The sequence below is a fragment of the Paramormyrops kingsleyae genome, chromosome 3 (genome assembly GCF_048594095.1).
Source record: "Paramormyrops kingsleyae isolate MSU_618 chromosome 3, PKINGS_0.4, whole genome shotgun sequence".
Lineage (NCBI taxonomy): Eukaryota > Metazoa > Chordata > Actinopteri > Osteoglossiformes > Mormyridae > Paramormyrops > Paramormyrops kingsleyae.
Genome location: NC_132799.1, coordinates 4799691 through 4814080, shown reverse-complemented (window position 1 = coordinate 4814080; position 14390 = coordinate 4799691). Strand labels below are relative to the sequence as shown.

Genomic DNA, 14390 nt, shown 5'->3' with positions numbered 1-14390 from the left:
GGGGAAAAAGAAAAAAGAAAAAAAAAAGTATCGGCCATGTTTGATTTTCCAGCCCAGGTGCAGATTTAAAAAAAAAAAAAAAAAAAAAAAACACTTGATGACCTCACAGCCCAGGTGTGCCGCTCAACAAACTCCCATGGTTTCCACACAATCACACGCACACGCATGTCACCAGCTCACAGGCATAACCAGGAACCCCCACTGGAGCGAGATCCACCTTGTGACGTGTGAAACCACGAGTGCCGAACTTCACCTCAACTTAAATTAAAGATTAGTATTAAATGAAGAACATATTCATTTTGTAAACCAGGCCGGTTAGCAGAGAACCTGAAAGACCAGGCCAAAGGGAACAATTAGATCAAAAACAAGTGAATAAACAGACAAAATAATTACGCATCTACATTAAAATATGACACTTGAATTTGCGTAACGAAAGTATATGTAAAAAGATCAAAAGCAGGTCTCACAAACCATCCCAAACCAGTGCAGAGCAGAGGAGCTCACTCTGTTCTGCAGAGTTTGGACAGCCCCGCACATCTTGGTCTTGGTCTCCTGCACACAGACCATCCCCGGGGCTGACTTTGAGCTCTGCAGCTGGACTCCCTCTGGAACCTGGAACCGGCTCCCAGTGAATTACAACCATATTTAATGAGGGGCAGAGACGCCGATGCCAAGATCAATACAAGGACAGGGAGGGTCTTGTTTGAATAATTCATCCTACGTCAAAGTCGCTGCAGCCATCTGGCTTTTGAGACGCGTCGGAACCCCACTGGGTCTCACTGACAGCGCTTCTAAAGAGCATTAAGGCTGGGACCAAAAATCGAAGGAGAGCAAAACTGAGCCCACCTGTGGACCTTACATCGGGGGTGGGTGCAGCAGGTCATAACTACACTGACGCAGCACAAACCTCCTCTCCAGGTGCCGCCACGTGGACCTCTTAACCACCCGTCCCACCCCGCCTAGGCCGGACAGAACCGGACCACACCCATGGCAAGGTTGCGGTGCCAGAGAGGAGTCTCGACGCCCTTGGTGTCACATTACGGTGCCTTGCGTCATGCCACCATTCTGCCATTGCCCTCGATCCACCAAGAAACCCAAAAAACATTCCTCCAAACTCATTTCCATGGAACAGCTTGGCAATAGATATACTGATAAGTCTGATATTTGGGAAAGTAATCAACATGTTAATCAGTTTAAATACTCAAAGACCCTGATAGCATATAAGGTAGGTTACGCCTTTGTTTCCTAGTTGCATAACATTCTGGCAAAGACGGATCGGCACTAAATGCTGTTTGTTAAGATTAGGAGGCCGGAACGCGCGCTTTTAATCCAATGCCATACAGAAAATGCCAACCCTGCCAGCTTCTGCCCTCTCCGTTAACCAGCACTGACTTTCTCTCGTTATGGGGAGCGCACTGATGGTACTATGGCAGTGGGAGGGGGCAAAATCCCATGCCACATCTCAGAATTGAGAAGGGGGGGGGGGGTTCTGCGACAATGTCCACTGGTACCCGAGTGCTCAGCTGCATACTGGGAGAAAAGTATAGACCCTGCTATACACACACACACACCCATCCCCAAACTCAGGGCCCCACTACACCAAAAAGGACGTCGAGGGTCATATGAACGCCAATTCAATACCCTGCAGAAAGCCATGGTAGCGAAGCAAAAGGCTCGGGGGTGGGGGGTGGAGTGGTGGCAAGTGAACCGATTTCCTACAACTACGCCGACCACACGGGGGTGGGGCTGTCTGATTTCTGAGCTGCTGCCCTTGTGGGCTTTTGTTGTGGTTACACTTCAAAGAAAGATACCTCCCCCTTTTCTGGGTAATGCCTCTCTCACACACACACACACACACACACACACACACACACACACAAACACAAAAACACACACACACGCACACGCACAAACGCGCACGCGCACAGAAACTAGCACAGGCCAAAAGCTATCTGGTCTTGGCCTGAATCTGATCCCCCAGATAAGCTCTGTTTACCACAGAGAGACCCCCCCCACACTCAACTCCCATAGCCTTTATGTGTCAGCTCTCAGATGGGCTTGCCGAGTCTGGCACTCGGTGTCCTCGCGGCTGCAGCTCCGAACTGTGCTGTTTTTCTTTTTAATAGATGCTCTCAGCCCACAGTGAGTGTGCCGCATGCATCCCCTGCCCTCGATTCTGATCCCCTCTCGGGGAACCGGGGCTGCTCCATCGGGCCGGAGGCCATTTTTTGTGTCAGAACCATCCAGGACGTGCCTCTCTACTAAGCAACCCCCCCCCCCCCCACCACCAACACACATACTTCCATGAACGCCTAAATTAGTTTTAGCAGACAACCGCAGCCCATGACCACAGGCCTGCTCTGGCACAGAGGACAGACCACGCAAACACGTCCTCAGACAGCACGGTCTTACAAACTCCAGGGCGTATCTGCACTCCTGATATGTTTACCTCCCCTGGCCTGCCCACCCGCCCACCCACCCTCCCTCTGAAAAGTGCTCTTTCAGCGGCCAGGCTCCCACCCCGAAGAGGGCCTCCATTACCCCTGGAATAAGCAGGTCAGTCCTGACGGGGAGGGCAAGGAGCTCAGGCTGCTCCAGGGGTCTTCAGAGTAGGACCACGGAACCATGTCAAGGAGGAGCAAAGTCGAACTACTCGACTCATGATGGGAAGGGTAGGGGGGTTATGAGGCCCAGGACCCCCCCCCCCCCCTCGGGTCTTCCTAAGGTGCCTGGGTTGCTGTGGTAACCAAGCGAAGATGCTGAGTGCCAGGCATGAGCAATATGAACAGAGATGGGCAAAGGTGGCAGGAAAAAAGTGTTTCTGGGCCAGAAGCAAGAACAAAGTGGAAAAAAAGCCAATGCAATTCGTCTCTCCCCCACCACATTCCCAGAAGGCATCCCAGACAGCACCAAGCCGGACGGTTATATGACACGTGCGTGTCTCATCTCCACAGCCACAAAGGCTGTTTCACACAGCCAGCTGCAAACAGGAACCCGATACCAGAGGTGCGACACAGGCCTGGAGTTTGACAGCACCCCCCCGCTCCTTAGGCTTTCATGTCAGGGGTGGGAAACCTGCAGCTGCGTCACATAATTCAGCACCTGATCGCAAAGCTAGTTTTGCCAAATTTGAAAGGATTTAGAGATCAGTGGTCATTGTTGACGCACACAGTGCACAACAACGAAGTGTGTCCTCTGCATTTAACCCGTATGTGACATCAGGACATCGCAGGGGGCAGCTAATTCAGCACCCGGGGAGCAGTGCTTGGTGGCAGTACCTCGCTGGTCGGGGATTCGAACCTGCAATCTTTCAATCGCAAGTGCGCTTCCCTAACCATTAATCCATCAATTCCCACAGCAAAGCTCAGCTAGCCGCAGTAGGTAATGGCGCAACGTATAACCCCCCCTCCAAAAAGGTCGGGACACTTTGTAAAATGTAAATAAAAACAGAATGCAATGATTTGCAAATCATCTAAACCCATCTTTCATTGTAAATAAAATGATAAATAAATGTTCAATTTGAATTTGATGCCAGCAACATCTTTCGAAAAAGTTGGGACAGGGGCAACAAAAGACTGGAAAGGTTGAGTAATGCTAAAACAAAACACCTGGCTGCATTAAAAACAGAGACAATTCTATAGTGGAAATCAGCACGTGGGCTCAGGAACACTAACGAAAACCACGGTCTGTGAACAGTATGTTGCTGCAGCCACAAATGCAGGATGAAACTCTACCATGCAAAGTAGAAACCAGATCTAAACATGATCCGGAAATGCTGCCGACTTCTCTGGGCCTGAGCTCATTTAAGATGGACTGAGGCAAAAAGGAAACAGTCCTGTAGTCTGATGAATCAAAATTTCATATTCTTTTTGGAAATCATGGGTGTCATGTCCTCCGGACTAAAGAGGAGAGGGACCATCTAGCTTGTCACCTGTGAAAACATTTTGCGCATCATAATACGAAAAATACGACGAAGGAGACCCTGAGCTGTTGAGCAGTTGAAATCCAATATTGGGGAAGAATGGGACAACTTTTCACTTTCAAAACTCTGACAACTGGTCTTCTCAGTTCCCAAACGTTTACTGAGTGTTGTTAAAAAAGAGGCGATGCCACACGGTGGTAAACACACCCCTGTCCCAACTTTTTTGAAACGTGATGCTGGCATCAAATTCAAATTGAGCAAATATTTGACATAAAATAATAAAATTTCTCAGCCTCAACATCTGATATGTTGTCTTCGTTCAGTTTTCAAGTAAATCATTGCATTCTTCATTTGCATTTTACACAGCGTCCCAACTTTTTTGGAAACGGGGTTGTATATTCAAACAACAATTTCACTGTATCCACAGTTCTAGCCTTTATTAATTCTGTGTGAGTGGCCTGCATATGATATCAATAATTGTTTGGGCGCTAATTGTACCACGGTCTGTACATGACTAGCAGCAGCACTGGTCAGACCCCTGTCCACTCATGCGTCAACAAAAACCTGCTAATACCCAGAACCTTCCTAGTACATCTGTGGGGAGGCAACAAAAGCGAGAAACGGCATTCTGCAATGCTTCTCCAGAATATCCATTTACCCCTCCCCCACAACCCAATGTTCAGCCTTTGAGTAGAACCGCACCGTGGTAAAGTCGTTATGAACATCACGGCGCTAAATTGGGGGGTGGGAAATGGAAGCAAGGCCATCCATGCCACCTGTTTGATAGCCCCTCAGGAGAGCACGTTAAGATGTTTAATAACCCTCCCCGTTGCCCTTTTAGCTGATGAAAGCTGGGAAAACTGCAATACCTCCAGGGCATGCAGCCGGGCAGACATGTTAACGCGTTAGAGGTTCCAGGAGTGGTGCAGGAGGGAAGTGGCATCACTCCATAACATGCTCCTCTATCCATGCTTCCTCCTCACCCTGGTACAGGAGACACCGGGGGCCATGCCAGTGAGGGGCAGATCAAAGTAATTTATGCTTCATTGCTGAAGCAATGCAGCTGAAGCAATGCAGCTGAAGCAATGCAGCGTGATGAGGGGAGGTGAGGATCACAGTCTTCTCCCCCATGCTCGGTCATACGTTTCCCCTATTACATCATCGGGCCTGGCTATAAATAGAACCTTCTCTTGGGGAGAAGAAGTGAACTTGTGATCCACAGCTCTACCATTGTGTCCTGCTCCGCTTGGCGCCATTCTGACGGGTCGCCTGCTGAAAGCTGCCAATAAAGCGCTCAGCCGCAAGTCACTGCTGCACAGCTGACTTTTCATGACGCTTCCAGTGTTGCATACCTCCTTAAACTTTAAAAACTGTCACATTAAACCCCCCCACTCTTAGCCACAATCTCTTACGGGGGTATTAAACTTTGCCCTGGAGGTTAAATTCCTTGCTCAGCAGTATTTCAGTGCATGACGTGGGACCCAAGCGGGAAAAACTCATTGCTTTTTCCAGTCTTCTAGGTGCTACAGAAGCCTGACGCATTTCGCTAAGGGCCAGCGGTGAGGACACGGGACCCCAGAACGAGATGTCTCTTGGCTGGGCTGAAGCACACTATGTATCCACTTAACGAGACTCCCCTTCTCTAGACTGACTGCCAAGTCATGGGTTCAGCCGTGCTGCCGGCTGGCGCACAGCCATCCCGCTGCCGTCGCAGCCCATCCTGCGATGCAGGGGATGCAGGCGACCGAGGTTGCAATTGAAACCGCTCACCGGGAGGTCCCGTCAGTCTCTTGCCCAAAGTGAGTTCCAGAGTAGGACAGCAGGTCCGGAACACAAACCCATCCTTAAAAAAATCATCTTGTGACTGCCTCTGCAGAAAGGAATTACCGTAGCTCCAGACTATTTTGAGTGCCCGGCTCAGCAGAAGGACTGCAAAACATTTACAGGAAATGCAGATAGAATTTTTTTCTAAAATGACTCTGACTTAATCTGAAACCTCTAATTCCTAAGGAGACGTTCAAAACTACCCACTGTAGGGAAGTGGTATAAGACAAGGGTGGAGCTAACGTTTTTTGTTTTTTTCTTTGGGGGTGGGCATGCATGCATGCATGCAAGTAGTACCTAATGGCACTAGCACTGCGAGAGTGCATTTATCTTGCAAGCAAAAGACATGCTCATGAAACCAGGGCTGCCTTCCCAAGAAAACCTGAATTCCAGCCCCGGAGATTTGGCCAGCACTATGGCAGAAGACACAGACTTGAACAAGACGATCCACGATTCATATGCAAATAGAAAAAGCCTTTCTGCAGTGAGGCCTGTAACAGAAGCACACGGTCAGCATGGCTCTCATGCTCATGTCATTTACTGGAAAGGGTTCAGCCAGCGCTGGAGAGAGCCAGTTACAGGCAGAACAGGCTGAGGCCACAGTGGAGAAGTGAACAGAACCTGATGGCCACGCGGGGACACACCCTGCACGACTGGGCAATTCTTTATGCTGTGCAACAAACTTGGGTCAATACCTCTGTAAAATCAAAGATTCAGAATCAGATGGGTCAGTATATATGCACGCAGATTTTAGGCAAATGGGTAAATAAACACAACATGACAAAATATGCCTGGCTGCACAACTCTTAAAATTCTGATTTAGAAATCACACTCAGCTTAAGCCCTACAGTCACGGTCACTCGAAGTGACCGGGGTCCGATTCCCGCCACGTACATGCGGTGCTGCCTGCGTCATCTCCCGCTCCTGAGGCCCCGCCCCTAGTGCCCTGCGCGCAGCACAAGTGCCAGCGCGAGCACGAGCACTTGTGGTTTCTCCGCACCGCTCTCGACACAGTGAAATTCACAGCTGATGTAAAAAGGCCAAGACACAGAACAAAGCTGCTAAGGACTTCAAGACATCGGGCCATCGGCTGCCGACGAAGACCGTACCAGGGTAGTACCAGGCAGGCAGCTTGTGCCGTGTGCGGTTCGACTATAACTACTGATAAAGAAAACTTAGCCTTAACTGACTGCCTTTTGAAATGTTTCACAGCACCCCCCAGCGCTCCCCTCCCCAAATACAAATTAGGTGACATACCTGGCGCTAATACACGCCCTTTTAATTCCTGGCAAAACGCACTGCGGTTCCCCGCACTTCAGCCGTGAGAGGACAACACGCCCCCCTCGCAGCAACGACCAGCCTGCGGGGGTCAGTACCCGGGGGGGACACACAATGCTAAACACGCTGAGAAGAAGTTAATGGACAGAATAATAAGTGATTCAGCCAGCACCGTGCAGCAGACAACACGTCACGACACCCCTTCGTTCCCAAGCCCAAATGCTTATATCGACACACAAAACAACGCATCCCACCTCGCTGTCATCCTGACCGGAGGGTCTGCGTGACTATGTCCCGCCACCACACCCCGCCCCCTCCCTGCTCCCTGTTACCTTGTTCAGGGACGGAAGCAGCAGCCCCCGCCATTTCGGGGAGTTCTCCTCGCTGAAGAAGTCGTACTGCAGCTGTGGCGCTTGCATGGCTCCGCTGCACGCGCTGCCGCGGTCGAGCGCGAGTCGAGCCGCACGAGCCTGTCCGCTCTTTCCCTCCCCGGCAGCCAAGTTTACATAAAACAGCTGGCGGATCACCGGCGTCGTTGTGCAAAAAAGAAAAAGAAAAAGAAAAGCAAAACAACGGCCACAGTCCCGCGGCTCAAACTGAGTGCCGAGACAACAGAGCTTCACGCATCCGAGCTCCGGCGCGATCCGTGGACCGACGTCGCGTTTCGACCCCGGGGCTGCCGCTTCCTCCCCATTTAAGTCCGCATGAGTCCGTGAGCTGAGCTAACCGGCTAGTCGGCCAGCTGCGGGTTCCGCCTTGGACGCCAGATCAAAGTGTGCGCGCCGATTCTGGGCCGCTCGGTTACTTAGTAGTAAATGTTACCTGGTGCCCAGCTAATAAACACCAACAGAGGAAATCGATCCCATGCTGAATCAGGGCTTAGCGCTGTCCCGTGGGCTGGCTAGGCACTGGCACCGCCGATTTGCAAAATTCAACCAGGATTAGGTCGAATATGTCACCGGCGAACCACTGGGAGTCCGGTTCTTCCTCTCAGATCGGCTATTTCAAGCAATTCCCCCCTCGCTTTGGGGGGGAAACCCCCTCTGAACGTAGCGACTCATCTTCACCGAATCTTCTCCGGGGCAGGAGACCGAGGGGAGATCTCACGTTTTTTATCCTCCATGAATTTAACGTGGGAACTCTCATAATCAGATTTTTTTTGTCTGCGAGTCTGCTGTTTTATGGGGGAGGAGGGGAATACGGCACCACTTCGAAAGGTTTTAGCCAAGGAGGTAAATTTGGAAGAGTGTATAGGTTCGGATGCCACTGGGGGGAAAACTGCGCAAGCGCAACGCTTGTTCTATCGCGCTGCTGCGCGGGGCTGGTCGATCCTGGATCAGTTTTTGTTCTATACAGCTGCGGAAACGTCTCCGGATTGACAGTACAAACAGATCCTAGAACAGTGGTTCGCTCTGTAGTTGATCGACCCCGTTTTAAAGCTCCACCCCTAGAGGAGTGAGACGCTAAGGGTCGCAGACGTGATTAGCAGATGCTGGTGCAATCAAACAGGAACGAAATTCCACCCAGGAGCAACCCCACCAGAGGCGTGGGGAACACGGGCGGCAAGCCAGTTAAACCAGTTGGTTAGCAGACTGCCTTTCGTACAGCTGAGGATGACAGTACTCGATCTGTTGTCCAAATCCCAGAACAGCATTTGCATCGCAGACTTCTTGGATTGGCTCCCAGAATCGTCCAAATTATTAGACCAGTAATATTCTAAATGTGGAATCGTCTCAAGCGTTTAATGTGACATCTACTTTGTAACTGACATTCTTCAAGGTGGCCAGTTTAAACTCCTGCAGTGATTATACTGCTGTTATACGTATACAATTGAGTGCATTAAGTACCTAATTTGAATCGCTCTAGTACATATCAAACCACGTTAATGAGCCAAATTGTAAGTCGCTTAAGATAAAAATAGTCGGTTAAGTGACAGGTAATAAGCTATGAACAGGCGAAATGTGGCTGCGCACCTTGAGAATGGAAGGCACAAGGGGCATTGGGTCATTGTGTTTAATACTTCGCATAGAATAATTCGTCTTTGACAGTTTGACAGAAGCCTAGTGGTAGTAACGAGAGGATATCGAAATTTAGGTCACACAAAGTTTTCGTCGGTATAACGCCTAACCCAAAGACCCATATATTCTACACTGCCCCCTGCTGGCCACAGCCGACAAGCAGTAAGGCCTCAGAAAATCTTGAGCTGACATCAGATCAAAAGCAGACCAAAAGAGCATTTTGTGTTTTTTATTCCATTAACTTCCAGGCTGCTGGGGTAGGGGGTGTAAAGCCATATCAGCATGCTTCCAAACAACCTCTGAGCAGACGAGGAAGGGCCTAGCTTAGAAGTGGAAGATCACCCATAGAGTCATTGTAAAGAGAACCTCCGGTTAAATACTGGGCCAAGTGACAAATTCAAGATGGCGACTCCCTCTCTGGGTCTGAAAAAACTCTTTTAACCAGTTTAAATATAATTAACTTAAATATATCATTTAGAACCAATTACTAATTTTATACTTTAAATTCCATCATGTTGCAAGCTAAGGAAAAACCTTTTATGTAAGGGCCGTTCCTCAGATCAAATAATAATGCTTTGGCTACGAATAACCAATGCTGTTAACACACAGGCAAAACCTGAAAATAAAGCATACCCATTCATTAATATCAGATAAAGTTCCCCCTTAAAATAAAGCTCTTCCGTTTAATGTGTTAACATGTTTAATAAGTCCATTATACATTTCAAACAAAAATATAGGCCATTATACAGTATTTAAAATGGACCAATTTTATTTTACAGTATGTACACAGAGCATTGGAATATTAAAATATTAATGCTACAACAGGATGGAGAAAAAAAAAGTCTAGTTATGTAAAATCATAACCCCCATTTTAGTTCTGGAAATGAATCCAAGCTAGGTGATTTTATAGTGTTCTGTTGACTACTATGAAGTAGGATATAAGTTTGTATCTGCCACCAACATCCCATAGTCACCATGTGTTAGAAGTAAGATGGATGAGGTACGCACACCTAACTCATTTTGGCCATAACTGAAAGACACGTTTTGGCATAACTTAAAAAATAAAACATAAAACCTTAAGGCTACAGAACCAAAAAGGAATGTTCCATTTCAGGAGTATTTTAAAGGCAATTGCTCAGACTAAAATGCTTCTGAGAGAACCATAAAATAAAAACAGAAATTCATTATAATTAAGACAAATTAAAATTATTCGACAATGACACTAGCCAAAATACTAGCCGGAGTTAAAGTTCAAGAGGACAGACTTACTACGGCAGTTGCTGTTCACTTTGAAATCCAAGTGATATTTAAATGCATCTTTGCTGTCTCCGCATGTCAGCACATAAATACTGCATGTATGTAGATCGGTGGGTTTGTTCACTTGCATATACCCAAACGCACGAGTGTACACATGGGTATATACACAAATCACATCTTTCAAAATCCTTTGATATTTTTGTGCAAATTTTAACATCAGTGTATGCCAGAATTAATAAGACAAACGGGCAATGGCTTATTTTTGAAAGTATAGAAAAAATTCAGTTTATATTAAAAATGAGCAAATAACAGAACTAGGAAAAAAGTTCATTATTGGGAGTGGACTACTCAAAACAACTGCTATAAAACTGTAAAGTGCCTCTTTGTGTGACCTACAGAGAAAACCCCCTTTAAAAAGCAGTACCCCAGTTAACCTGCATCGTGAAACAAAACCTTTACACCTGTACAGTCTGGTCACTTGTACAACACATTTTGCACCAGTATCTACATTGCCTGACTTAAAATTTCAAAATCAGATAAGGTTGCTTCCTCCAAAAAAAAAAAAAATAGGTGTATATTTACAACAATTAAATATCAGTTAAGCACTTGTGTGGTGGTATATACCAATATTGGTGGCAACACTCGCATTCATACAAATAAGTCCATTGTATCTGTGTTTCATGCCACTTAAGTAAAACTGAAAATGAAGGAAGGCAGGCGTCAGTGTCCCCATTCATGCATGCCAGCGTCTGTTCATCTGTCCATACGTCCTCCCATACAGAGTGGCAATCTTTCTGTACTCCAATCCCACAATGCATTGTACGTTAGTAACTGTTCTCGTGACCTGCTAGGATGTAGAGGTTACTGTGGGCGGTGGGGTTGTCTGTTGGCCTGCTCTCAAGGACCACCACCCTGCGGGAAGGAAACAACATGCATGTTTAAAATACCCCTTTGCTCGGAGCAAGAAACCCTAAATCAACAGTGTGAAACCCATAAATATATAATGTTTTACTGACAAATGAATGGCCCTAATTTAGTGGCAATAATTAATAAATGAATAAGGGATTTAAAGTTTCAGTAAATCTACTGAAATGATTAAGGAACAAGATGCAAACCTAGACGACACACATCACATCACTGATCTGGTCCAGCACAATATTCTGTTGTCCACCTTTTCTTCCCAAAGCATCAAATTCCTAACCTTAATCCCCCTGCCCTGCTCAAACAAGCAGCTGCACACAACATGGGGAAGGTGCCAAGTTAAATACCTCTCATAAACCAAGAGTATTCAAAGCTAAGGAATTAAAAACCACAGAATAACATGAACCACACCTGAATTTTAAACTTTGTGCAGTTCCAAGACACAGCCACTAGAGCGCAGCAGTAAGCTAGACATAATAGCAGAATTTGACAGACAAAATTGAGGCGTGAAGGATTATCAAAGCAAAAAAAAAAAACTTCCAGCTGTCTGGCAAGACAACAGGGGCAGCCCAGTACAAGTCTTGGCACTCCTTTGTGTAGCTAAAACGCTATGTTCTCAGCTAAGGACAACAAGAGATATATGATAAATATCTGATCCTGCATGCTAGACCCAAACATCACTCTCTACCTGTTTTTGGGACGCAGGAGGAAGATGGGATACGTGGTATCTGTGCTTTATTGCAAAATAAAACATCACTGTTGTTTCTCCCTTACAAAAGCAGCAGTCTCCTGCTTTATTCGCACACGGCGCATGAGCCAAATAAAAGGATCCGTGTAAAGAGTGGGTTGCCTGCTGTAGCGTGTAATTACCCCTCCACTCACCTGTCAGCCCCCAGGAGCCTGAAGATCCTCGTATTATCGCATATCTCTTGCGTGATCTGGCACATAAACAAAAAACCCAGAAGAACTCTGGTCCGTAAGCAGCATGAGTTCAGGTCCCCCCCCCCCCCAGTTGTCTTTCAAGCAAAATGCATGGCGCAGAAATGCAGACTAACAAACCCTCCCCCACCCCCCCTGGGGTCCCACTCGGCCCAACACTCACCTCACTAGACTTGAAGCTCCGCCCTTGCATTCCATGCTTCCAGAATGCCAACACACTGTCCTGGAGGCACACTGTGGGGGGGCGGGGGGTAGTTCTCACATGAAACAGGCACATCTGACCAAACACATGCCCCCAATAATGTGAAACGCCCACTTAATAAAGGAAGCTGCAACCGCACGATCACACACCCAAGATTCCCCCGATGCGGGGAGGCGATGGCTCGTCAGTAATTACAGAAATAGAACAGAAATATTCATCATCGTGACATCACTGGGGTGCGAATTACACTCAGGGATGAACACGTAAGTTTATATAACAGTATCTTTATCGTATCTTTACCAATAGCAGGGAAAGCAGCCCAGCACACACAAGATCAGCTGATATGCATGGAGTTCGGGGGGGAAAACTCACCTATGGCTTCGATCTGGAAGTTGAACGTCAGCTCCGCCGACAGCTTCTTGCTGGATTTGAGCTTCCCGTGCAGGTTCACGATTTTTATGCAGCCTGGGATCAGAGGTGTCACTGCATCAGTAAGGGGCCTGCAGCCAATTAGGCCGGTAGGCTGTGAAGGGGAGAAGTGAGCGGAGAGACTTACGGTCTTGGCAGACTAAAATGGTGTCCCTCTCCAGTTGGGTGATGTGGATCACGCAGGACTGCGGGGCATCTGAGGGCACAGAGAGACAGACAGACATGGACCAGATCAGGTTGAATTAAGTATCAAATCAAACACAGAGCAACAGATACGAACAGGCAGACGATCACACTGACAATGTCAGATTGGGCATGATAGACATAGCTAGAGTCAGATGGGTGGATGGATGGCATGTCAGTCAGACAGGTGGGCAGGCAGTGAGAGACAGACAGAGACAGGTGGGCAGGCAGTGAGAATCAGTCAGACAGGTGGGCGTGCACAGTGAGAGACAGAAAGAGACAGGTGGGCGTGCAGTGAGAGACAGAAAGAGACAGGTGGGCGTGCAGTGAGAGACAGACAGAGACAGGTGGGCGTGCAGTGAGAGACAGAAAGAGACAGGTGGGCGTGCAGTGAGAGACAGACAGAGACAGGTGGGCGTGCAGTGAGAGACAGACAGAGACAGGTTGGCGTGCAGTGAGAGACAGAAAGAGACAGGTGGGCGTGCAGTGAGAGACAGACAGAGAGACAGGTGGGTGAACAGACAGTAAATAATGAATGTAATCATAAGCTTCCTGACCCAGAGAGCAACACAAAAGCCATTTGAAAGACATTAACTGCAGCATTCTTCCATGCATGCACAGTGCTAAGGGGGCTGGTGAATGAGTGCTACCCAGAGGACACATTAGTGTAAAATGCTGCATCTCCCAGCCACAGGCTGAACACGGTGGATTCAGCTCGCGATTCCTCATGGTCAGACACGAGGCCCAGCGTACTTCTCTCCTCCCACCTACCGACCATGGTGAACCAGGACGACGTGGAGTTAGGGTTCAGGGTATGGAAGTTCACCACCTGACCCTGCTCGGCGCCCTTGCTGACAGCCATGCAGACCAGCGGGTACTGATGCTCGGGGACCACCAGCATCTCAAACACCTCCAGGGGGCAGGGTAGTGGGAAGTCGATGATCTGCCCATGAGACGGAACGGGGATGTCAGGACCCCAAGACACCAAAGCCCAGCAGATGATGTCATGTGACCTAGATGGTGGTAAATCAAGGCTTACCTTGATTAGCATGAACCTCTGCATAGACTCCACCCACTCCAGTAGGACAGCCCCATAATGGAAGGCTCCACAGAGGTACTTGTGGCCCGTGTATGGGTTCCTCACTCCAGAGACAAGGGGGTGGAACAAAGAGAGAAAGAGAGAGATAACAGGCTCACATTTCCACCTAAAGTCTCAGAGAGGGGCGTGGCTTCTTGCCAGCAAGACACTTGATTTGAGGAAGTTCCCTTCAATCATCATGCCTGGTGGAGTCTGGTTAGCTGATCTAAAATTTGACCAAAGCTTCTGTGCAAAGCTTCCAACCATTTATACACCAGGGTGTAATAGCAGGGGCTCAACAGCAGGGGTGCTTGAGACACCTCAACTGAAACAACGGGT

At 48.1% G+C, this 14390-nt stretch overlaps 2 protein-coding genes across 3 annotated transcripts in view; both read right to left on the bottom strand.

Moving 5' to 3' along the window:
• The window catches only part of LOC111835740 (son of sevenless homolog 1-like), a 36121-nt gene extending 27814 nt beyond the window's left edge, over positions 1–8307 (bottom strand). For both annotated transcript variants that reach the window (XM_072709461.1, XM_072709462.1), the window contains exon 1: positions 7357–8307. In XM_072709461.1, the coding sequence (XP_072565562.1) occupies positions 7357–7443 (87 nt within the window). In that variant the 5' untranslated portion in view covers positions 7444–8307. The remainder of the gene's footprint in view (positions 1–7356) is intronic.
• Positions 8308–9724: 1417 nt separating this feature from the next.
• The window catches only part of map4k3b (mitogen-activated protein kinase kinase kinase kinase 3b), a 41588-nt gene continuing 36922 nt past the window's right edge, over positions 9725–14390 (bottom strand). The window contains exons 27-33 of the mRNA XM_023796232.2: positions 14013–14116; positions 13745–13916; positions 12918–12986; positions 12734–12826; positions 12323–12393; positions 12103–12158; positions 9725–11211 (exon numbers count right to left, since the gene is read on the bottom strand). Of these exons, the coding sequence (XP_023652000.1) occupies positions 11124–11211; positions 12103–12158; positions 12323–12393; positions 12734–12826; positions 12918–12986; positions 13745–13916; positions 14013–14116 (653 nt within the window). The 3' untranslated portion in view covers positions 9725–11123. The remainder of the gene's footprint in view (positions 11212–12102; positions 12159–12322; positions 12394–12733; positions 12827–12917; positions 12987–13744; positions 13917–14012; positions 14117–14390) is intronic.